The sequence below is a fragment of the Zonotrichia albicollis genome, chromosome 1 (assembly GCF_047830755.1).
Source record: "Zonotrichia albicollis isolate bZonAlb1 chromosome 1, bZonAlb1.hap1, whole genome shotgun sequence".
Classification (NCBI taxonomy): domain Eukaryota; kingdom Metazoa; phylum Chordata; class Aves; order Passeriformes; family Passerellidae; genus Zonotrichia; species Zonotrichia albicollis.
This window is the reverse complement of record NC_133819.1, coordinates 143,406,564-143,431,234: the sequence shown is the minus strand read 5'-3', so window position 1 is coordinate 143,431,234 and position 24,671 is coordinate 143,406,564. Positions and strand designations below refer to the sequence as shown.

The following is a 24,671-nucleotide window of genomic DNA, read 5'->3' as shown; positions in this document are numbered from 1 at the left end:
ATACATTGGTGATTATTAAAACCTAAGGATTTGAGGTATACTTTGAAAATGGCATTCTGTATTATTTGATATATGACAAAGTATCACACTCAGACCAATTCTGCCTCTAGAATTCATTCATTTGTAAAATTTGTTTCCGCTGATACAAATACAAGCTCCGTTTCCTCACAACTCTCCCTAAACCAGTCTCCTCTCTGCTCTGCAGAACACCATTTCTTTTCCTCAGCAGCTGTGGTGGTAACAGGTTACTGGCAGTCTGGTTTGTGGTTCTGTGTGGCATTATGAACCATTCCCAGAGAAGCTGGGCTTTGCTTCATTTGCCCTAAGCAGCTGGAATGTGCTGTTCTGCTGCATTGTGCCTAACATGCCACACTTGCTTGTGGTTTTTTTCCTTTTCCAGCAGTCATGTCACAGTGAGTATGGAAGATGTAGAGGAAGTAGAGAAAGAGGAAAAATTGAGAACTTTCCTAGCATTTTATATTCTCCAAACACAGGCCTTTGGGATGGCATGAGTTTTGTTTATTTCCCAGTCCTGTGGTGTTGCATTCTGTCAATGCAGTGCCACAGGAACATGCAAGCAGGCAGCTTGAAAGCCTGTGTTGGAGGATTTGCTGTTTGTTTCTAGCAAATGTGAGCCTTTTGCTGCTGTTTCATTTCTGTGTGCTCTGATAAAGGACAGCAGATGTCATTTGAGCTGGAGCCAGATCTTTCTGGATCTTGTTACTGGGGAAATGGAACTTTGTTATTAGCAATATAATTAATAATTAACAACATAGTACATGAATAACAGTGTGACCCACAAGTTGGGAAGATGAACATCACAAACAGTGTTAAGGAAAATTTTAGAGAAGATTTTCTGGTTCCAGGGCCCAATATTGCTAGCTAGCTGTCAGGGTGGGGGTTTGCCCTCCCTTTAATCTCCTGGGCATGTGGAGAGTCCTTATGCATTTGCTTGGCCCTGTCATGCCTGGGCTGTTTTTTCTGTGTGTGTTCAAATCTTTTGTGCTGTCACTAGGCCATTTACCACACTGCCAGTTATGTCCTCTGTACCTTGAGCATATTTGGAGTGAGACTTGCATAAAATCTGACCTAATTAAGCAGTCCTGTGGTCTTTCTGGCTGAGGATCAGCTTCCCTGCAGGTCTGCTGGGTTTTTTGAGGCTACCAAGGAGCTCTTGAAACAAAATGAATGTGATAGTCCCTGTTCTGGATTTTGCTTGAAAAGGCTGACTGACACCACCAAGAGAGAAAATCAGAGTTACTGTTAGAAAAAATGTGCAGAAACAGAACCATGAGGTAACTGTGGAGAGGGCACAATTGTAGGGCCCTGGCCTACTTTCTCTTTAATTGGGTCAACCAGACTATAAACCTTCAGAAACTGGGACTGACCTGAGGTGTTCAGGGCTCTGGGGCATGCTTATCTAGAGCAAACGTGTCTGGAAATGGTAACTCACGTTTGCTGTCCACTTGAACAGATCTGTCCACCACAGGTCTGGGGGGGTTACTGCATGTGGAGGAGATTGGGCTAGGGAGGTTGGCACTTTGGGTTGTGGAGTCTGAGGTTGCTGGTGTACCTCTCAGGAAGGGTCCCGCTTGGAGGAGCACTAGATTAGAAAGGGGTTTTGTTTATTTTGGGCATTTGGGAGTTGGTGGTTTTTTGTAGGTTTAAGTTGTTTTGGGTTTTTTCTTGAAGTGGAGGTGTTTTTCCTTTTCCATTTGTCCAAGAGCTCCAGACCAATCTGATTTCCAAAAACTTTTCTGTTTCAAGGGATGCTCATGCTCCCCACATGAAAAATGCCAGGCAGTTGTTTGGCTAGGATCCTAGATAAAAGGAAGTTGCTGCATGTTTATTCTTAAAATATGCATGTTCCCTGAAAATAGCAGTGGCTATAATTTGTTCACTAATGGGTGAAGTATAATGTGTGTTAGATTTGTTTTTCATGTTTGACTGCTTAATATTAGTTTTCAGAGGAAATCAGCTAGAAGGAGGGTGGCTGTGCTCTTTTGAAACAGCACCTGTCCTGTGCAGTTCTCAGCATGGAATTAGCGTGGCTGCCTCCAAGTCCATAGTGCTAACACAAAGCAAGGAAGGGATTAAGGAAGGAGGGAAAAGGCTAAATTCAGATATAAAAGAGCATACTTTTTGTGGCCTCTGCAAGTTCACAGTGCTATTCTTTATAAGCCTAAATGTTTTTGGCAGTAATTAAATAGGCATCAATGAGACACTGCTAATGTTTTGTTATCTGTATGCATTTCAGGACTACAGTAGTAGCAGCTGCTGCCTTTTTGGATGCCTTTCAGAAAGTGGCTGACATGGCTACTAATACACGTGGTAAGCAGATGTGTCAATATTGAGTTTAACAGAATGCTGTGTGGTTTATACCATTTGTAGTAATAAAAAGAAGTCTTGTTACATTGACAAGCAGATCTGTGAGACATCTGTTAGATGGACTTGCACGTTGAAAAAGTGGCACGTGAAAAAGGAAGTTGTCTTTACTGAAAAAAAACTGCTGGAAACCTGTAATTTAAATGTGTCATCAATCATGTGAACACTTCTTAATTACCATTTGAATTATACGTTGATGAATAATATTTTAGAAAGCAAGATTTACAGAAATCTGTATTCACTGACGCCTCTGTACCTTGTGGAAATGTAAAAGGCTTGATACTCAGCTGGAATAAATAATTGGGGGGCTGCTGGAGACAGAGCAGACACTGGCTGATCTGTGCCCTTTAGGGTCTGCCAGTAATGATGACAGTGACCTGTACTTACATCTTTGAGCAAAGACTTTGCTTGTGCTTCCCCTTTAAGTCTGATGTTCTTGGTCAAACTGAATTTTCCTGGGCTGTGGCCTTCTCTGGGTAGCAGTCTCAGCTTATTGGTGAGTATGGAGAGCCAGAATAGTGCAGCTGGCATTCTTTCCAGCCTGCTGAGTTGGAAGGAGACAAAAGGCTGCTTCTCTCTGATGCTGGATGCCTAGTGACCAAGGCATCATGTGCAGATGTCCCTGCAGTGGTGTAGGGCATTCTTCATGGTCACTGTCCTTGGACTGCTGCTGAAGGGTAAATCTAGAATGTAGATAAATCACTGCTGAGGGAGCAGCTCTTGGTCACCTCTAACCCTAAAGGTTTTTTCCTAATGGGCTGTTGGCATTTGACTTGGGGAGTAAGAAAGTAATATTGCTGACATGAAGGGTGTTCATTCCCGTTTGCAGAGTGCAAGCTCAGTCAGACTTCCCTTACCTCTGGCTTACAGGAGGAGCAGCAGCTGCTGGAGTGAGTTCCAAGTCAGAATGACAAGAGGGAAAAATACTTCTTTTTCCTGCCTAAAGCTAATATTTACATTCTGATAAGAAGTTCCTCATTATATGCATACCTCCTGTAAATTATAGGTAATCTACTCACATAAAATAATAAACATGACAGAAAGTGGAATAAACTAAGGAAGAGACTCAAGGAAGAACTTCACTTGGATTTCTAACATGTCCTTCCTTCAAGCATGTTCTTTTCCCTTTCTTCTGCTTTCCCCAAGGGGAAACAAAGTAAAAGACCAAAATCCTTGGGACTTGTCTTCTAGCTATGCTGGCAGGCTTATAGGGCTTCCATTGAGATACCAGAATGACTGAAACTTTTCCCACTCTCAAACAAAAATGGCTTGTGTGGGTTTTTGAAGGGTATTTTGCACTTTCTGCTGTGTCGTGTCTTGTCTCTTATCTCTTCCAGCACATCCTTTATAAAAGGAGCTCTGTGAATCCAGGCATGCCAAATTTGTATAGCTCCTCTGTTCTGTCTTCTGCCTTCTCTGACTGAAAGGATAGAAGGGAATTTTGGTTTTATTTTTAGAAAGTGATGTTCTGGGCAATGAATCAAAACCCCAAGTTAGCTGGTGGCTCTGATCTGACACCCAACCCAACTTCCATTTATTCCCATTTAGGTTTATCTCTGAGCTTGCACCTTGCTCCTTTAACAAATACTGATCATTCTGCCTTGCTGTGGGCAGGGTAAACACCTGTCCTCAGGGAAGGTGATGGCAAAAATCCATATGACTTATGAGGGCACAGTTCAATAAAAACATATTTTGCCATCAGTTTAAGGAATTCTGAACTGAACAGAAAAACTGAAAAACTTAATTTTTTTTTTTTCTCTGTAATGGGAATTTTAACTGGCTCTCAGTTTTCCCTTTGAGTGGTTACATAAAGTGAAAAATCCTTTCTTAAATTTTCCCTGTTACTTATCCAGTATATAAAATTATGTATCTGATTGTCCAGTCAGACATCTGGCTGTGTTTCACCCTGTTTAGAGAGTTAACAGATAAACCAAAGTTTGCAGTTAACAGATTAACCAAAGTTAGATAAAGTCATGTTCAGCTGCTGGGGATAAATGAGATTGGAGCAGCACTTCCCTTGACAAAGGCAGGGAGATTGGTATATGTTACATCATGAGCCTGGTTTATCATTGCATGAGCCAAATGCTTCCTCTGGGAACTAACTGTGCATGGAAATGCTGGAGCAGGTGCCTGCTCTGGAGGGACAGTGTTAGTTCCTTGTAGGATGACTGAAGTGTTGTGAAGCTGGTGCTGCCTTTAATTTGTAATTGCTTGTAGTTCTACAGAAAGTGGCCTGTTATTTCAAGACTCATTGATCTAGCTGATGGAAGTGTTTTATCAGTCAACAGAAGAACTCTGGCTACTCTTTAATCAGTTTGCAGCAGCATTAGCTTTGGAAGAAGAAAAAGTGTTTGCCTGGGTATACATGTGCACACACAGGCAAAGGGAGACAATCTCCTTTCAGTCACCCAGTGCTCAAGAATGAGAGCTTATTTCCATCATTGCCAGTCCCTGTTCCAGCTGGCAGCCTTACCTTGGGTGCCATTACTGCTGTTCCCAAGCACTGTCTCTGCTTTTCTGCTGCATTGTTCTCTCCATGCCATTTACTTCCTTCTAATCCTGCAATGTTAATCTTCACGTTCCCATCTGGAGCTCAGAAGGCATAATTGGAGCTCTGCCTGTGGTCGAACCTGATTGGATGAATCAGATAACCTGTACTTTGCTGTATTTTTTCCCTTTGTAGCTTCTGAAGTAGGAAAAGCCCTGAATGTGAAGTACCTGATGTTTTGTGGTGACTCAATACACAAATGAATTCCCAGCCAGCTCATTTCAGCTTTTGCTTCCTCCTTTGCTGTCTCTCCATTTTGATGTGCATCAACCCAAAGCTGTCTCTTTTTTCCTCAGTTTAGTTCCCTTGGTTCAATGCTTTGATTTTAACCTGACAAGGGAAAACACAGGGAAATGAGTTCTGATGCATGTATCAACAAAATGTTAGGTTTCTGTGGGTCTGGTCATCTGAGAATCATCATTTGAATGGGGGGGATTGTTAAGTTATGTTGCTAATTCAAAGTAATGCTAGCTGTAGAGCAATGTGTGCTGGTTTTGCTGGCATCAGAGATTCTTGAAAACAAAATTCCTTTAGATGTTTTGATTTTTGAGCTCTGACAAAATAGAGACATCTATGTAGCAGTTTTTGTTGTTCAAGCTGCATCTGTTTGGCATACAGCCCAGCAGAACTTGGTAGTCTGCAGTGGAATCTGTATTATCTCTCACTATGATTATTTAAGAGAATGCTTACAAAATATGAAATGAATGAGGTGCTTCAGGGTACCTTTAAATCCTTAATATGCCTTAAATAGTGTAATAATAACTCTTGAATACCTTAAAAATGAAGTTTCCTTTTGGGGAGATGTGTGCTCATGAGTTTTAGTTCAGGCTTTTATTATATGGCTTGTTTCTTGCAATATTTGAGATTCTGAATGTTTTTACCTTCATCAGTTCTAGCTGAAGCATGGAAGAAATTTAAATTGAATTTAATTTTATTTCCATTTACCTGATTATTTGTGCAATAAAGAAGACAAGAACTGTGCATCACAAATACCGTGTTTATATGTGATATATGTTCAAGTTGGCTTTCAACAATATGTAAAAGAGTGCGTGTAAATTGCTTTGCTTTTTGTATGGTAGTCTTCTTCTGCCTCTGCTGCATTTGAATGTCCTTTGTAGATAAGTACTAGAGCTCAGGAACTTGGAAAAGTAGGTGTGAAAAGTAACTATCCTCCTTGTGTTATGGGGGAGATTAATGTGAAGATATGCACGCTTCTTATGTATCCACTTAATTCAGCATCAGCAGCTTCCCAATAAAACCCTGCCCCAATCTTGCCTACCTGCACAGGTGTAAATTAAAATTTATGGAAAGATGATCAAAAAGCTTTGATTTACCCAAGCTTAAAATTGATCTTCAAAGTGACATTGTTAATGAGGCAGCTGATACTCAAGTCTTGTGGTTTTCTGTTTTTCATTCATATTGAAGGGTTTTGCATATACATAGGTGTGCTTGATATTAGCAGATTAGTTAAATCACTTCGAGAGGGTGTCAGTGTATCACACAGCTTTCTCTGGCCAGCTGCATTCCATGGATTGTAATGCTGTTTGAAGTTCCCTCTTGGCAAGCGCTACTAGAGGTATGTTCTCCCTGCCTTTGGTAATTCTGACATCCAGTATGTTTTCCATCTCTTTCATTTTACAGATCTCTGAGAGGATTTTAAGGCCATGCAGAGTTGCAGGAAATTCCACTTGAGTAGGAGACCCTTTCTGCTGGTGTGAGGGTTTTGTGATCAGGGAGGACACTGTGGGTAGTCAGCCAGCTGCCAAGGGACACTGAGTAGATTGGGAAGCAAAACTCAGTTTGTGTCTGCATGGCATGCAGCAGCAGCAGGGACTAAAATCAGCACAGCAATTTTAATGTTACCCTGTTGAGGGCCGGATATATCAGTGTGGAAGAAGTGCTACATTAAAGTGCCTGCACTTTTTTCAAGCCTCATTAAATTTCAACAGCACACAGAAATGTAAATATGGTTTAACACTTTTACTTATAAAATTAAATTTGATTAATATTTGTGAGTGTCTACGTCAGGTAGCTGTTCTGTAGCACTACTCAGTGACTGCTCTTCATTTTTAATAAGTTAAAATAGTACCTTTTCTGCAGATTGGTGTTCCTGGACAGACTCTGCATCCATGTTGTTCCAGGTAGTGTGTAAGCACCCCTTCAGACGCTCTTAGTCTGGGTGATCCATTGTTATTTTGGCCAGGATCTATATGGTATGTACTGAAGTGGTTTCCCAAGGTGCAACAAAGTGTTGCAGGGCTGGGATTATCTTTGGTAATTCTATGAGCTCCCAAGTGAGTGTGTTTAGGCCTCCTGAACCAGGACCTTGCTCATTGCAAATAAGGCAGAGTGGGAGCCAAGGTAGGGCAGGGTCTTGGTGCTACAGCAAAATGTTATGGACAGTACTGAAAGGTGTTTTTTATAGATTTACTTATTTTCATGGAGGAAAAAAAATAGATGGAACAGAAGTGAAGGCTGGGGAGGAGAAAGATGTCGCAGTCTACAGCAGTAGACATACAGCTGTATAACATTTTTGAAATGAACTGCTTTGCTCCTGGCTATGGACTGGGGAGATGTGATGGTGATCTGTGCCTAATTTCAGAGTGAAAACAAAGCTGCTCACAAGAGGAAAGGCATTCTCATTGTCCCATTCCTTCATCTGACTCCTCTTTAATTTCACATGCTCATACTCAAATAGCAAAACCTTTGTTGAGCTTCCTGTCAGTTAAGATAAGACTGTCATAAGTACTTATTCTCCTGTGGAGTCTTTGAAGAAAAATAATAGAGTCCAGACTTTTTCTGTGTGGACTTTCATATACAAAATAATCAGAAAGAAAAGTATTTAAATGAGCCATTCAGTCTTCCATTATGTTTTCATGAAGATGATGCAAAATGCAGGACCAAAATCAGAATCACTGGCAGATAATTTTGAAGCTGGATGCATATTACATATCTGTTGTGTTTGGTGAAGTGGGACTTGGATATTCTGTTTAACAAAAGATAAAACTACAAATCACAAAGGCCATGTTGTGTTATTCACTATTTCTGTGCTCCTTTCTCTCTCTAGACCAGTAGCAAACGCCAGTCCATGTTTGGCACCAAGTGTGTCGCCCTGAGAACTCTGCTTCTGATGTGAGCCCCTTTGGCTGGAGCAGTCAAAATGGGCTGGGTATCTAAAATGCTTAAACACAAGAGAAATGGTTTGGTTATTAATGACTAGGTTTTATATTTAGGGGCTTGAAAGGGCTGCACTGCAGGTAAAACATGGCCATTGTCTTTTCTTTGGAGAAGTGCAGGCACTGCAGCTTAAAAAAATATTACTTATTTATGCCTTTTTTTTTTCCTTAAGGTCAAGACAAAATCTAGCTTAGGGTCATTGACAACATTTGTGCTGATTTATCCTTACCTAAGGAGTAATATTCAGGGCAAAAGACAAAAATAATTGCTATAATAACTTACATAGATGTCCCTTTGTACAGTGCAGAGAATGACACAGGAGTGGAGTTTGCATTTGCCCTACAACCCAATATTTTTTTGAGCTTGCTGAGGTGCTGAGAGACTGAAATGTTGTTAGGAAAGGTTATAAAGCCACCAGGTGATTGTGTGGGCTAAACAGAAAATTTGAATGCAAGACCAGCTTTTATGAGGGGGGGAAAAAAGGGCGAGGGAGGAAGAAGCAAACAAACTTCTTTAGTACCTTGTCCAAGGAGTGGGCTGGTGTGTTAAGATAGCAGGGGCTGGACTTTTTTCACATGACTGAACGTTAAGTCTGCTCACTGTCATCTGAATTGGAAATCTTTGGGACTCTGGGGAGGGGGAACAGCTCAGAGTTAATTTTTCATACACTTGGTTGTGGTTCTTTCTCTCTCCTTACTTATACAGCTGTGTTGCTTTTAGGAGGGTAGAATATCAGATCCTGGTTTTTCTGCTGGCTTGGGATGGATGGATTGATTGTTGTTTCCAGCTGCATTATGAATTTATATCTCTGTGGGCATCTCCACGCAGAGCACCTACACTTCAGTAACTAAATACTGGTTTTGTAGCTGCAAAGAATTTTCTCAGTCTTGGCAAGAGAGCCAAACTTTTAATGTCTTATTCATCGAGTTTGGGAAGTAATGAAGATAAATTGTAAGTGGCTCTAGAATTTCCTTCAGATGATTTATTAGTTTAGAATCAAAGATGCAAAAGCATCCTTTTGATGATGGGATGTGGATTTGAAAGTGGAGGCTGAGGTTTTGGTTGGTGGTTGGTTTTCCCAGTGTAGCACATGTTTCTGTGGTGGGAGATCCCCTTTCAGGCTAATTCAAGCAGCCTTTTGATGTGATAAATTACTAGTTGGCACATAGTTACAATCCTGTAGTAATCACAACAAGAGAGTTGTTGCAGCTCTTACTTATTTATTTTTAATCTGTCACCAGCTGGATAACAAAGGTAGCTGAAGATCTGCTCTCATAGAGTTTTATTTAGTATCTTTTTTTATTTGCTATACGAGAGAAAGGGAAGTTCTGTGTCGTGGGAAGAGAATTAGAAAATCAGTTCAGACTAAGCAGGGTTTCTGTGAAGTAGGGTAGTGCTTCTTGCCTCATGGACCTTGCCCATAGCAACCTGAGGAGGCTGCAGAGCAGTTGCTGAGCTTCTGTGGCCTCGTGCTTTGTGCCTCACAGCTGCCTGGAAATGCACGTTTGGGGGTTCTCCTTTTGGTGGTCCCCTCAGTGGTGGCTGCTTAGAAGACATGTATTGGGGAAGTATCAGATTTGGTGCTGTCAGATGGCTCCTTGCAAACTCACCAGACCTGGGGGTGTGAGGGGGGCCTGACCAGAGTCCTGCAGCTCACCTCCTTGCCCCCCAGTGCACATGTCCTGAAACCACTTGTGACCTTCCTTTGTATCAGCAAGGCAGTTTGTGCAAAGGCTGTGATATAACATGTGTGCTTTCACTTGGGGTGTCTTCTCCAGTTCCCTCAGTCTATTCCCACCCTGGCTATACAAAAACTGTGTTTGTTTCTAATGATATGAGAGAGCTGTACAAAAAGTGAAATTACAAGCTGCAGCAGACTAATTGTGAGTGGAGCGTCCATAACAATGGACATCTAATCATTAACAAAAGCAGTGACAAAAGTCATTTTCAGAAGCAGCAGTGACATTTGCATTGTCTAACAGGTTTTTTTTTTGCTCTCCATAATTCAGGCTGCCTCCCAGAAGGATGCTCTTCCACACATTTTCGTAGGTGTCAGGCCCGTAGATCGTATGTGTTCACTCTGTGTGTGTCCATGCAAACGAGTGTGCTGCTGCCAGGTGATTTACTCTGTGATATGATTCATCTCATGTTTGCATACCTGCTGCTTCTTGGGAAGCACTGCATGTTCATGGTAATAATGAGGTCTTGCTTAAAAATAGACCAGCTTCCTTCATTTTCTTGTCCTTCTGTTTGCTTGATGATTTGTCGGCTATTGCCAGCACAAATGTTTGTCCCTGTTGCTGTGCAAGCTGTTCACCCCTTCCCTCCTCCCTTCACGTTAGTTTTCTTCAGTGAAGCAGTTCCCTGCTCTTTTCTTCCCTGGTTGATGTAGTAAAACCTGCCCTGTTCAGCCTTATAGGCTCATTTAGAAAGGTGAGGAAGAGTCCCCACTGGTTGTCGAATTTCAGTAGAAAATTCAGTTCTGCCTGGGACAAGAAGTGAATTGTGCTGTGTATCTTTTTCTTCCTCCCATGCATGATGGAGTCCAACCTGTAGAACTACTTCTGAAAAGTTAGAATAATATTACCTCACTGTTTCGTTTCAGGGCTCAGAGTCCTCCCTCTTCTCTCTGTGCTTTCTACAACAGTTTTTTTTCTACAAATTAATCTGTGACCTGCCTTCTATTCAGGTTGTTTTTTTTGGACAGGGTGGAGAAGGAAAGGAAGATGGGCTATTTCCAAAGAAGCCCTGGGTTGTGACCTGACAGTACTTCCTGTAAAATGTTTGGACTGTCTGTACTTACGTACATGCTTAAATCTTCCTGCTGCTTTGCAGTTGGTGCTTGTTTTGTTGTTTTCACATGGGCTCCTTGCATGTAAAAATGAGTACGTTTTCCAGTCTAATGAAGCCACTGAAAAATGCTGCCATCTTTCCAGCATCCATCCCAACTCAACCTTGGTGGAAACTACTTCAAAACTAGGGGCAGTGGCACTTGTGTGCGTGGGCACGTTCATCTGCAGTGTTGTGGAGTAGAAGAGGTCTGAGTTTGTACAATCAGCCCCTGCAATTGTTGTGAAATTCTCCTCTCCCGCAGCATTTATTACTATGTAAAATTGAAATCTGCATGATTTCCTGCTGTGAGTGCCTGTGCCGAGGGACCGGTTTCTATAGTAACTAATATCAAGGAGCTGGCTGGGACTTCAGTTTGGAGCAGTATTTGAGCCTGTTCTGCAGTTCAGTGCAGCCCTGTGTGAGTACTCGATGGATGACAAACAAGCAGGCAGGTTTGTGGCTGCCATTACTACAGTAGTGGTGCTGTGCACCTCGGCGTGTACACTGAGGGCTAAAAATAGGATTTTGCAAAATGGAGCTGGAGGTGAGGAGGGGGGATGTCTTTTTTTCTTAACACCACTCCTCTCCCTCGGCAGAGCTGCCAGATGGAAGCACTGAAGAATACATAAATGAGTGTTTGTCCTGGAGTCACTTCAGCCCACCCCAAAGTGAAAGATATGCCTGGGAACTGGGTCCATTTTCTCCCAAGAGTAACAGCCATTGGTGTTGCCATTACTCTGTTTTGAGGCAGAGCTGATGTTTGTTCTGCTGAGCATGATAAATAGCATTGTTAATGTGTTTTTGTCTGCAGGACCAGCTTCTGCCCTTACTTAGTCCCAGACACACCTGCTAAATGTATTTGATTTTGCAGGGTTAAGCAGTGGTGGGAGTGTTGATGCTTGGCTTATAGAGGCTGTAGGTTTTCAGGGTGCCAGGCAATATGCAAAGCCTGATTCGCACCATTTACAATTTGTCCAGAATTAGTCCAGGGGTCAGGTACATGAACATGAAACTGACTCTTCTATTTATTCTATCTTCACTTCTAAAATTTGAATAATGTGGTGGAGGTGAGAAAGGAATGCAGAATCGTGCTTGCTGTCCTCTAAGTAGAGAAACTGGATTTAGGCAGCAATGGTTTGGTCTCTTTTTTCCCTACCCCAGAAGTTCTCCAAATTGTAATGAGATCAAGCCAAATCTGTAAAGCAAACTTGGGGCATTGATGAAGTAGTCTGAAGTGTGAAGATGTCATTTTGTGTGATTGAAGGTTGTTTTTCCTGGCTGTGCTAGTAAAGGAGATTTATATCAGATGTGTGTGTCTTCCAAGCCCTCTTCCCCCAGAAGCCAAGCATCTCTGAGGAGAGGGTGAAGTTGTATGTCCAGTGTACCTGCAGACATGGACCTGTGTGCACACAAGGAGTGCCATTTGCTCAGCCAGCTCAAGGGGAGCCTTGACTTGGCCACCCTCAGAGCAGCCTCTTACTCATTTGGTGTTTGGGGATGCTGGAGCAGGCTGAGGAAAGTGAGTGTAGAGAGGAGGAGCTGTATGGTGGACAAAGAGGAGCTGGGTGTGTTGTGCTGGGAATATTCAGGGGACATCCAGTACATATCCATGAAGTAGTGAGGGGTTTTATTTAAAAAAAAAAATCCTTTCAGACAGGTCATCTTTTATATTCACTGTTTACGTATGCAAGTCCATAGTAAAAGTATTACAGTGATTTTAAAAACCCCAATAAATGACTGGATTAAACTATTTGCGTCAAGAGAGTAATGATGCATTCAAATAAACGGAGAGAATTTGGCACTGAGATATGACCAGATTACAGTTTGAGATCTAGGATTGGAAACTGTCATTTAGGACTATAATGACTCATGATGCTGGGAAATCATCTTCACCTTTGTTCTTGTGAGAAGTTAAAAATCTCCCTTTCTTTCAAACAGGTACTAAGCAGAGTGCTGAAATGAGAATCTTAGAGTAAGACTTGGTTATATTTACACAATATAGTGATGGAAGTCCAGAACATTGAGTTGTTATAAATAAATTAAATCCCAAGTAAATTTAGTAAATACTTTAAGTGCATATTGTGATGGATTATCCCTGTTTTCAATGCTTGTTCATTTTCTGCTAGCTTGCAAAATCACTGGAGTCCAGCAGAGCACATTTCTGTTGATGCTGTTGTGGCTGTGTATCCATGTTAAATCTAGGTTGTGTTGCATGGAGAATAGCAGCTCTGTGTGAGCGTTAGTCACTTTGGCTCAAAGGTAAAGAGTTCATGTGTAACTCTTATGGAGCTGCTGCAGAGGCAGAGCCTTGGTTATGAATGCAGCCAAGGGAATGTTTTAGCTATTAAGCTGAAATGTAGCTTGCTGCTGGGGAAATGAGTGTTGTACTGAGTGTGTACTGAGATGCAAAGCCCTCCCCAGACTGTTGGGTTCAAGTGCACTACGTGTGCTCAGGACGGATAATTGATTTAGATGAACAGATTTTAATCTTTCATTGTGAGCTTGAGGCCGGCTTCACTCAGAGCTATAAACTCCATTTTTCTCAAGCTGCACTTCCACAAGTGTTTTAGCTGTTCTGTCTGAAGTGGCTGCCTGCTTTCAGAGACTTTGTTCTTCACAACATGTTTTCTTTGTTGGCAACCTTACTAATTTAACGTGGCTTTCAAAATTAGGAGTGGGAGAAAAAGCTTTGTCCATGTATATTCCCAGCTAGGGTGAAAGTACTAAATTGTGTGCATCTCTAGAGACAATGAAGAAGCTGGTTGAGATGTTATTTTAGGGTGACTTTATGCACAGTGTAATTAAGCTTAAAGTTTAGATCTGAGTATTTTAAAGCAAATGTAGTTGTTAGAATGAAGTTTTCTTGTTAAGGCTTTATGTATGTTTTTTTATGTTTAATGGGGTCTCTCACAGGAAATAAGCTAATGCCTTCAGAAGAGCAAACAACCACCCATCTGCCCATCATGAATACTGCTTAGGGATTTTTGAGCATAAGTGGCAAGAAGTCTGTCCTGTCCTCTTAGGCTGGTTAATAAAGGTTAAAGCTTGGTCAGTTTAAGAAATTCATCTATTAAATATCCTTTCCAAAGCTCCTTGTTTCCAATGTTTACTGTTGCCTAATCTGTTTAAATTGGTCTGAATTTCAGCCTCTCTAGAGTTCAGTTTTTCAGGTCATGATCATCATGGATAAAGCAATGTATGTTTTCTTGTTAATGCTTAACTTTTGTTTACTTCAAGTTAGTCAGTTTGGTTTCAACTTATTTTCATGTGTGATTTTTTTTTTTTTTGGTCAAAAAAGGAAGCTGAACTCAAAATTTGTGCCTTCTAGGTCTACCTATAAGGTGAAAGATGTATGAATAACTTTCTTTAAGAGAAAAAGTCTCTTAGATGGAATATATTCAGCATATAAAAAGCTTCTTGTGACCAATGGGAGTAAGCATTAAACATTGATGATGCAGCTTTAAGTTGCATGGAAACAAACTGGGGCAAGTCAGTTCATTTTACCTTTGATTCGCTGCTTCCAGCCGTGAGGAAAGGTTGAAGGGACACAAGGCAAAGAGGAGTCTCTTCCTTTAGCTTTGTCTTGTGATGACATATTTTGCCTGAAACAATAGTTTCAGTAACTAGATGCACAAAATTTATTATTTATAAAATTTAGAATTTTTTTGTTTTTTAAAAGCAAGCAATATGATAACAGCAATTTACATAATTGCAATGATTCCTAGTGAAAGGGAGATCTAGTTCTGTTTAAAGGGAGAATAAAATAAAGACTTCCAAGAATAATCCTGGATTGTAGAGGTTTTGACATCCCCTGTATGGAGGTGTGAAGTGGTAGTTTGACCCCCAAGGCTTGGATGTCAGGCACATCTATTTTGTATGACCTGTCTATAGCAATGAGAATTTCTTTTGATGTTAAGATCTGCAAAGGTTGTTCAGGTTACTTGGAGGGTGAGATGATGCTTTGGAGATCTGTGTGAGATGCCGTGTAATTCTGTATTCATGTCTGTATTTCCTGGTACCTAATTCCTTCTGTGATGTTATTTAGGATCCTAGATATGCTGCTTTGCATGCCCACAACTATCCCAAAGCATCACTGGGAATGGACAGGTGGATATAGGTGAATAACTGTTCACAGAATCTAGGGGGCAGCTAGAGTTGCCCACTTTTTTTTCTTTTCCTTTTTTTGAAAGGAAGTCTGGGGTAACTTGTTTTCTGGTGTTTTGTGGCTCTGTCTGGATTTCCCTCTCTGGTACACTTAGTGTGCTTTGCAGAGGGCAGTGCTTGTTTTTATTGGAAAGAGGCTTACCTGTGGTTTTTTGTTTTCTGCTTCTGTGGGATTCTGTGCATTTTCCTTTCAGGCTGTTGCCCTGCATGTTCCCTGCAACATTTTCAGCATATTTGCATTAAGATGGATGCTTGGGAAATATGTGTGTAGAACAGCCTCATTTTGCAAGAGGATTGGTAATAACGAGAGATGAGCATGATGCAGTATTGATTGGTTGAATGGGATTAGGTGTAACTGAAGTTATGCTATTCTTTTCTTGATCTCTGAAAACTTCCAGTGCTCTTCTTGTAGCACATACAGACCTTTCTCAGTGGTTGTAGAGGAAGGATTAAGGCAGACAAACTTGTTTCTGCCGTGTAAAGAAGGTGTCAAACTAGACAATCCTGAAAGCCTTGTTTTTAAGGCTCCACTTCCCTGGCCATGTTAGTTCAGGGCTTAATTACACAATAATAAGATTTCTTACATGCAATATATTTGAACAAAGACTTCTCCATGCGGCAATGAACACTTTGTTTGAAATAACTTACTCTCTCTTTTATTTTCTCTTGTTTTTGATTTCAATTCTGCAGGTAGAGCTGCAACTCCTTTTAGGATATTTAAAAAGGTACTACAGGGAGTTTGCTTTGTAGGAATAGTTGTCAAAGTCTTCTCACTACTTTAAGCTATAATGAAACCCATTTAAATATTCTTATAAGGCTATTTTTAAACTCATTTATGCTGATGGAAGAGTAGGAGTAGAGTTGCTTTGGCACAAACATGAGGAACAGCATCCTTAGGTTTGATGGATATGTTCTCAATATAATTTATCAGCTAATTAATTCTGCTGGGGAAGCTTTCTGTGAAAGCACTAAACAGTGATGGCCTTGCATGATTTAAATATCTGTGAGCTGCTTTAGTATGGACAACTGGACGGGTCAGTCTTGGAGAAAAAGTAGCTTTTAAGCTTAGAAAAAAACCTCTTGGGTTATCCTTGTTAATAGCCATCTACTGCACAATTCAGAGTTTTTAAGAAAAATCTTGTATAAAGTATTAGGGTGAAGCAAGATCAGAGGATTATTCAATTGCCTGTACAAGAGACAAAACTATGTCCAGCTGATGTGAGAAGGACAGAGTGAATGAATAGTGGGGACCAGTGGCTGCCATTTTAGGATTTACTTATGGAAAGCATCTGGCCAGAAATCCTCTCAGGCTCTCTGTCTCCCTACCCTTTTGTTTCTTAGCCAACTGAATGCCTCCCTGTCCTACAGACAGAGAAGCCTGTCTGGCTTCATCTCTCTTCTCTGGTCATCTGCTTCACCTTGGTTTTGAAATATGTCTGTGCTGCTGACCACAGAAGTAAAACTTGGCTTTGATTTGAGTTTCATCTTGCAGTGGCTGGTCTCTGTCTGTGGGAGAAACTGGACCAGGGCTTCAAAGCATCAAAGTGATTCACACCTCATTTTCTTTTCAAGGACCAGGAGGGCCATTAGATGATCTGACCTGATTATCTCTGGAGGGCTGGTCAGGGCTGAGCCTGCTGTGCTGGACACAGCCTGGCTGGGGCCCTGCAGCACAGAGAGCCGTGGGAACAGGCAGCATTTCTGCAGTGCAGGTGTGCTGGAAAATGCTCTGGGTGCAGCTTCTTTGTATAAATATATATGTAGAAAAAAATTAAATCAAACTGCTACACATAAGAAGTCTTGCTTGGATTTCTGAAGGAAATACAGATTTGGATTTGGCTGTGTCTGTCATCTGTGGGTTTTGCATAAAATTCACAGACAGGGAGAGATGGTCTTGCCTCAACTCAGAGTGTGCAAGAAAACGTACCACCTTCTGTAACATGACTGTCCTGGTGCTCATGGACTGCATCAAGCCATGGCCTGGAGTGCAGTGTCATGGCCAGGAGACAATAAAGTGCTGTGGAGATTCTGGTGACTCCCATTTGGGGGTGGCTGGCTGCAAGAGCTCAGGTGAAACTGCTGTGAAGAGAACTGCTTCGCCCTTTCAGGACTCATGGCCTGTTCAGCACAGGGCTCCTGTGTCTCACACTGATGCTGGTGGCTGAAATCCTCTTTAGAACTGTCAGTTTTGTGTGCTTTTTCTTTCCTTCCTCTTGTGGATGGGAATTTCCCCGTGGCAATGATTCTATGCCCAAACTGCCCGAAGGTTACCCCTGCCTGGGGAATAAGCAGAGCTGTGTTGGTGGGAGCAGAACCAAGAGTGGAGGCTTGCATCTTGATTTCCTGTGGACTTAGTTCATTAATGAAATGGATGGTGGTAGTAGTGGGTCACTTAACACTTGTGGTTTTTGCAGTTTTTGTCAGTGAGAGGAGACAAAAAGCCCAGCTGCAGCAGCGGTCGTGGAAGCTGCAGGTGTGAGCTTGGCTGGAGAATGCCAAACTGCCATCTGTGGTGAGGCTTTGTGGAGATTTTTTTTGCAGGCTGTTTGCCTAGAAATAAGAGCAAGAATACAAAATAGCAGGAGTTAACTGGAGATAGCTTTCTTCCAGTTTATGCCACCTTGCTGGTTAGCCAGAAGTCTGTGAAAGTGTAAGAGTTGAAATTGCATTAGGCTCAAGGGATGAATGTAGGTGCATTCAATTAGGTGCAACATAATCAATCCTTTAGGTACTTTCTTCCCGTGTGGCTTTAAGCAGGTTTGTCCTCTGCTCTCTAGAAGATGTGGAAAAATAGAAGAAAAGTTGCAGGTGTTACTTGCATAAAATAAATAAAAAGAAGAAAAGCAGCAGCATGTTGCATTGCTTGCTTATGTGGTTAATACCCTTTTTTGTGCCTGTGCTCGTGACATTTTAAAGCTAGATAAGTACAGTAAGCAACCATAAGCATTTTTTATAAAGAAAAATGAAATGTGATGGTTGTCATAATTAAGTCAGAGATGTCCTGTATGCATTTTAAATTCCTAGTCCCCCTACAGTGTTAAACTTTTTTGTCTGTTATGCAGCATGTCAGCTTGTTTCCACAATGCCTTGGAGCTGCATGGATTTCCTCTCGCTGTGTGCAGAGTGGTTTATAGCAGCTAGGCATGTGTTGTGCTGACCAGGGAGATGTACTTGGAGCTGTGCTTTGGATTGCACAAATACCAGTTTCCAGGAATGGTCATGAGGATCAGCAGGAGGAGCTTTGAAGAGTGCGTGGGTGCAGCATGATCTTTGGCTGAGGAAAGCCCTGTGCTGGTGGCTGGGGGATCTTATGCTATTCTGAAATGCACAGCCCGAGCAGTTATTTTCCCAAACAGCTTCCTGGAATAACAGAAAGAAGGAATCTAAGCATGCTGTCTCTCCTCCTTTTTCCTCCTGATTTGCACTACAAGAGGGAGTTAGGCAGTGAGGAAAGTGGTTTTCTTTTTAAGTTGAAAACATTTGCATAGGGCAAGTTACATTCACAGCTGCCTACTTTTGAGAGTCTTTTTTTGGAAGTAGAAGCTTTAAGCAGCTGTAAGACCAGAAATGCAGCACAATGCATTAGCGATTGTATTTGTCATTCTCATCTAGAGAGAAAATGTGCTGATTACATTCATTTCTTTTTTTAGCTGGAGAGAAATGAGATGCTGGTCTTTATTCAGCTAGCTTTGTGTATTTGCAAATTGCAATTTCAACTATCTGGGCAAAAGTGATGGGCACTTAACAATATAAAGAAGTTAATATCTCACTATCTCTTCTTAGAGTTGATTGACTAGTCTTTTCATAACAATGAAATTTACATATTTATGAGCTGGTCTTAGAGTTTGGGTAATTTTTTTATTGCATTAAATTTAATTATATCAACTACTGCTAGATGATTTTTCTTTGGGTAGAGGCTGAGAGATCTTCTATTTGACAAGACTTGAAAGAAATAACAGATGATTTTGCAACAGCTTGTTACTTGGTATTTTGATTTCCACTCTAAGCCACTTCAATTGGATGTGTCCACTATATTTGGAGTAAACAGTCTTAGCATTTTCAGATTTGCCAGTGCATCTATGCAGCTGCCACACTGGCAGAGAATACTTTTGTTATTTGCCGTAACATCTTAGGGTTGCTTGTTCCTCCAGCATACCAGTCTCATAGTTACTCTCTTTAGAGCCTGTCTTTGAGTGGTAAGCGTTGTATTTTTGGTGTTAAAGTGATAACAGCTTCCTTCAGAGGTGGATCTCTGGTTTGTATCCAATTCTTGTGACCTGGGCGCTTAGTCTGTATCACAGGCTGCAGCCTTCCAGTGTCTCCTACATTCCCAATGGGTCATAAATCTACAGGTGGTATGACCTGGCACCTGCAGTAAAGGGACTGAAAATGAGCTCTTCAAGGCTTTGTTGAAAGGATGTATAGCTCCTGCAAGTTAGCTGATGGAAATGACCAGTGTGGTGCCTTCATGGATGTGCTGGATGAATTACTGTAATAAGCAGGAAAAATGGTGGAGCAAGACAGAATGTAAAATGGGGAGGATTGCAGCATACCCATTATCCAGCTGTTGTCTTTCTCTGTGTGCAAGGTTTGAGAAGACAAGGAGGAAGAATGATCCTCCTCTCATAGGAAGCTGCTTCTGGCATGCAGGGACCTCTTTGTCAGTAAGCTGTGGCCATCCTAGTGGTTTGGGAGCTGGCTGGTCAAAGATGGACTTGCACAGAGATTTATATCTCAGGACTGAGGCTCAGTGTTTAAGTGGGATGCTCTGCAGAAAGTGTTAGTGCTAGAGCCAGACATCTGCCCTGCTTTGAGCTTTGTCAAGGCGCTGATCTTGTCAATTGCTAAATGTGCTGAAAACAAGACGAGGCTTACACTGTGCTCAGAGCTGGATGAGGGGCAAGGAAGCTGAGTGACCATGCAGTTGCAGGTCATTAGTTGGAATTTACTAGTTAACAGTATGTTTAATGTACTGATTGCAAGACCTGTGAAACATTGTGATTGCATCCTCAGCACTGAGTGTGGCTGGGCTTGCTTGAAGGAAGGAAAATTTATGTGCCTGGTACCATCAGAATACCCGCTTGAGAACCTTTCCCTCCTCCAATTCTTGAGACGTTTACACCACAGAAGTAATCAAAAGCATACAAATTTAGTCCAGAGCATGATTTCCTTTAATCCATTACATTTAAGGCATCACTGTTTGTTTCTATTAATGCAATGCAAAACATGTGTCTTGCAGTTTTTCAGTAGTTCTTACTGGTACGAGCATCTCTAATAGCTGAGACATATTTAATTCAAATTAAAATGTACAGGGGCCTGTTTATAAAGCTCCAGAGCCAGGTTTATGGCACAGACACTGACTGAGGCTACTTGTTAATTGTGAGAGTGGACTGATATTTAATTCTTAGTTCCTGTGAATAGGGTTTTTTCTTAGCTAACCTCATTTGAGTGGAAGTGAGAGATTGGGAGAGGAAAAAGAAATGGGAGGGTGTTCACATTTTTTGGGCAAATGTTTTTCAAAAACCTTAAAGTTACATGCAGTAAATGATACACTATAATGCACATATATAAGCTGCATTTTTGTAGTTGCTGGAATAAACACAGATGGCTGTGACCCTTTGAGATGAATATTGCAATCCTAAATTTAGCACTTCCTAATTAAGGAGCCTCCCTTGCTAATTTGCACCACTGAGTGGAATAAGGGCTGTGCACTGAAAATGTATTCCTTAAAATTTTGCAGATCTGTTTGTGCCTCTGTGATGCTGTGTGATATTTTATAGAAGACTCACGTGAATCAGGAGGGTTTCTGGGGCAGCGTCCTGGTGTTCAGGGACATCCCAATGCAAATTCTTGAATTCATCATATATTTTGATCTTTGTCCTTGGATGTTGTATGTTTTTAATTTGATGGAAAATAGAATTTTCATGTATGCAAAAGAGATATTAATGTGGTACGTAAATGAAAAATTATAGGAACAGAAACTTTATTGGTTGCTTCATAAAGTATTTTTCTCATAAACATTGTTGGCAGAAGGTATTGCAAATTTACAACTACAATGAGGAATTTTACTACACCCCCTTTAGCATACTTGAAAGTTGTTTTATGGCACATCAAGTCAATTTTCTGGACCTATTAATATCTTCATTTTTATAGAGGACAGAATCATACAATCATTTAAACAGGAAAATACCTAGGATAATCTAGTCTAACCATAATGTTCAGGTTTTGTTTAAATTTTTATCTCTCTTGAGTTCTGATGACAGGATGTATTGTTTAAAGGTGACAGTGCTTGATTTAAATATAAAGCAAACCTTCTACAAAATGGCTACCATGTAGCTAACATAAAAGTCAAAAGCAAGATACTCTCCTAATTCAGACAGAATTTGTTCCTGCATATTAAACAAGCTGAGAACAGGGACAAAATAACTTGTTTTTCAGCTTGTGTACTAAAAATAGGTTTTTTATTGTTGTTGGCTTCAGAATCTCTTCAGACTAATGATGGTCAGACAAAATATAATGTAAGTATTTAAGTGAATAAATAATCTGCCCGAGTAATAATACAGCACATCCTATCAGTTCCATGTTTATATTGCTGCAGCTTCAGGTGCAAAATTGATTTTTTTAATGTATGCTCATTCTACACATCTTTTTCCAAATCTATGAATTGATACAGCACATCTGTGCTACTTGAGAACAAAAAAGTATGAAGTCATAGTCCCATAAATAGCTTGTAGGATGAAAATGCTGAAGACAGCCTTCTTTTCATCTCCTGTGGGTCTCTTGTACAGGACTCTGGAATCTTGGCTTTGATTCTTCATGCAGAGTCTTCACAATATCCACATCTGGGCTATGAATGTAGCTGAGAACAGATCTGCTTTAGATCTTCATGGCTAATAATAACTTCAAGAAACAAATGCTTCTAGCAGAAGAATGTTTGTGTGGTCTCTAAAACAGACCAAGTTAAGACAAAAAGGAGAATCCAGAGCATCCAAATAGTGCTGAACTGGTATCAGATGCCAGAGTTGTAAAAGGAGTTTTCTCTCAATTGACAAAGAATTTCTTTTTTAGCTTCGCGATAAATCCTCTCTGTCACAGTGAAAATTCCTGTCTCATCTTTCTTTTGTGATATCTGCATATTCTCCCAGATAATCTGCATTGTATTCAGCGCAGTGTCTATTTTAAAAAGGGCATTTTGCAGAGCTTATTGTTTCCATTGTTTCCTTTTTTGTAATAACCTAGTAGGTCCTTTTCACTAGCATACATTTTTAATCATATTTTCTTGGAAGCAGGATGTTATCTATTTAAATAGTGCTGTTCAGTGTTTCTTAATAACTGGTAAAAGATCAATCTGTTTTTAACTGGCAATTATTTTGACTACACCTGCATCTTGTAAAAATACCAGCAATACCTTAAATATGACACCATCAGGCACAGGAAAACCTCATAATTTAAATATTTGAGTAAACACATCAAGCACATTTCGGGTGGGAGGAAGAGAAAATTGATGGTTGGGCATTTTTATTTTTAAATGTCATGAGGGTTGTGCTTTGTTGTGAAATAGTGTCTAAAAAATGAGAGGAGGAAAAGAGATTGGCAACGTTTCCTCATTCTTCTGAGAGGAAGCAGCACCGCACAGCTGACCTGGGAGCGAGTGCCAGGAGATGACAGAAGTGTCTGGGGTTCATGCCAGACGTGCTGTGCTCCTCCTGCTTGAGGGGCAGGGAGAGGACCTCAGGATTTCCAGCGTTTGAGCAGAATAGGAAACAGGATTCAAGTGGACTTTTGAATGAGAGTTGGAGGAAGTCAAGGTGACAGCAGCCTCACTGCAGGTCTCAACACTGACTTGCCTTGGTGTGAAGCTCGTCCTCGGTGCCTGAAAGAAGAGGAAAAAAACCTAGGTGGATTTGAATGGTTTGCACTTCCAGAGTTGTGGGGTTGGGGGTTGTTTTTTGGTCTGAGATATTTCACATCACACAGTCCCATCAGCACTGAAAACAGGCGAGTTTGACAAATTCATCGCTTCAGATTCATGGAAGTTCACGTGCATTGTTGGTGGCTTGAGAGCTGCTCAGCAGAGCAGGACTTTGGGATGCAGCCTGGCAGCAGGTGAACACGGGCCAGAGTGTGCTCAGGTGGCCAAAAAAGCCAGTGGCACCCTGGCCTGGATGAGGAATGGTGTCACCAGCAGGGCCAGGGCAGGGATTGTCCCCTGTGCTCGGCACTGGTGAGGCCATACCTGGAGTGCTGTGTCCCGGTCTGGGCCCCTCAGCTCAGAAGGGATATGAGGGTGCTGCAGTGTGCCCAGAGAAGGGCAGTGGAGCTGGTGAAGGGCCTGGAGAACAAATCTTAGGAGAAAAGCTGTCAGTGTTTAGTCTGGACAAAAGGAGGCTCAGGGGACCTCAATGTCTCTATAGCTGAAAAGAGTTTGTAGTAGATGATGGTTGACCTCTTCTGCCGTGTCTCAGGTTATGGGGAAATGGCCTTAAATTGTGCCCGGAAAGGCTCAGATTCTATATCAGAAGAAGTTGTTTCTCTGTAAGAGTGCTCAGATATTGGAATGAATTACCCAGGGAGGATGTGGAGTCCTCATCTCTGGAAGTGCTCAGGAGCCATCTGGGTGTGACCCTTGGGATTGGTTTAGGGGGTGACTGTGGTGGTGCTGGTTGATGGCTGGAGCACATGATCTTGAAGGTCTCTCTAACTTTGATGATTCTGTGAAAATCAAGTCTGGCTCAATTGGTTCATGTGTTTTTAAAAAGTTTATAAATAAAGATTTAAAATTCAAGCCTTGACGGGCCTTTTCCTGGGTTGAGCATGAACTGATGGATGTAATTCACTGCCCATGAGATGTGGCCTTACTAAGTCCCCCTTTGAGAGCACGCCTTGGTGCTGCACCTGTGTGTTTGCTGGTGCCATTTTTAGCAGTAAATGACAATCCGTAAAGCAGCATGAATGCCCAGTATAACATCCTGGATCTTCAGTCTTTGGAGGAAATGCTGTAATTTAGTTTTTGTGGAAGTGAAATGAAAATCTGTAACTGTGTAATTAAAACTAAAAATTTTGATTTCTCATTCCCTACATCCACACATCAGTAAAAGCTCAAAACCACCAACATTTTAAACAGGAGAGAAAGAGATTGAAAAGGTTCACATAACCTCATGTGGGGATGGAAGAAGTAAGAGTTAAACAGATACATGAATTTAGTTTTTTAAAGAATTAAATGGCTTGTTTGTTCTGCCTTACTCATTTAATTACAGCAGTGTATTAAACTTATTTGCAGTGAAATAACCAGTAAGAGACATGTTTAGGTTACATTTTTTCCAGAGACAAGTCCCTGCAAAAAAGTGTATTTGCTATATTTGTACACCCACATAGGTATAATAGATGTCTGCTTTTAGTTTGGAATACTTGTTCAGCAACCAAAAATAGGTTTCTGAAAACCAGAGCTTGAAGGGGAAGGCAAGGTTCACATCAGTCATGCATGGTAGTGTATCTGTTACCATACTGTATGACAAAGAATAAAAATTTTAGGGATTACTTTGGAGGCTTCCCAGACATGTAAAAG

At 41.2% G+C, this 24,671-nt stretch overlaps 1 protein-coding gene across 17 annotated transcripts in view; it reads left to right on the top strand.

Annotated features, from left to right (window-relative positions):
- Positions 1-24,671, top strand: part of MTSS1 (MTSS I-BAR domain containing 1) — a 125,440-nt gene that overhangs the window by 17,548 nt on the left and 83,221 nt on the right. For all 17 annotated transcript variants that reach the window (XM_074556765.1, XM_074556714.1, XM_074556645.1 and 14 more), the window contains one exon: positions 2,258-2,331. In XM_074556765.1, coding sequence (XP_074412866.1) covers positions 2,258-2,331 — 74 coding nt within the window. The remainder of the gene's footprint in view (positions 1-2,257; positions 2,332-24,671) is intronic.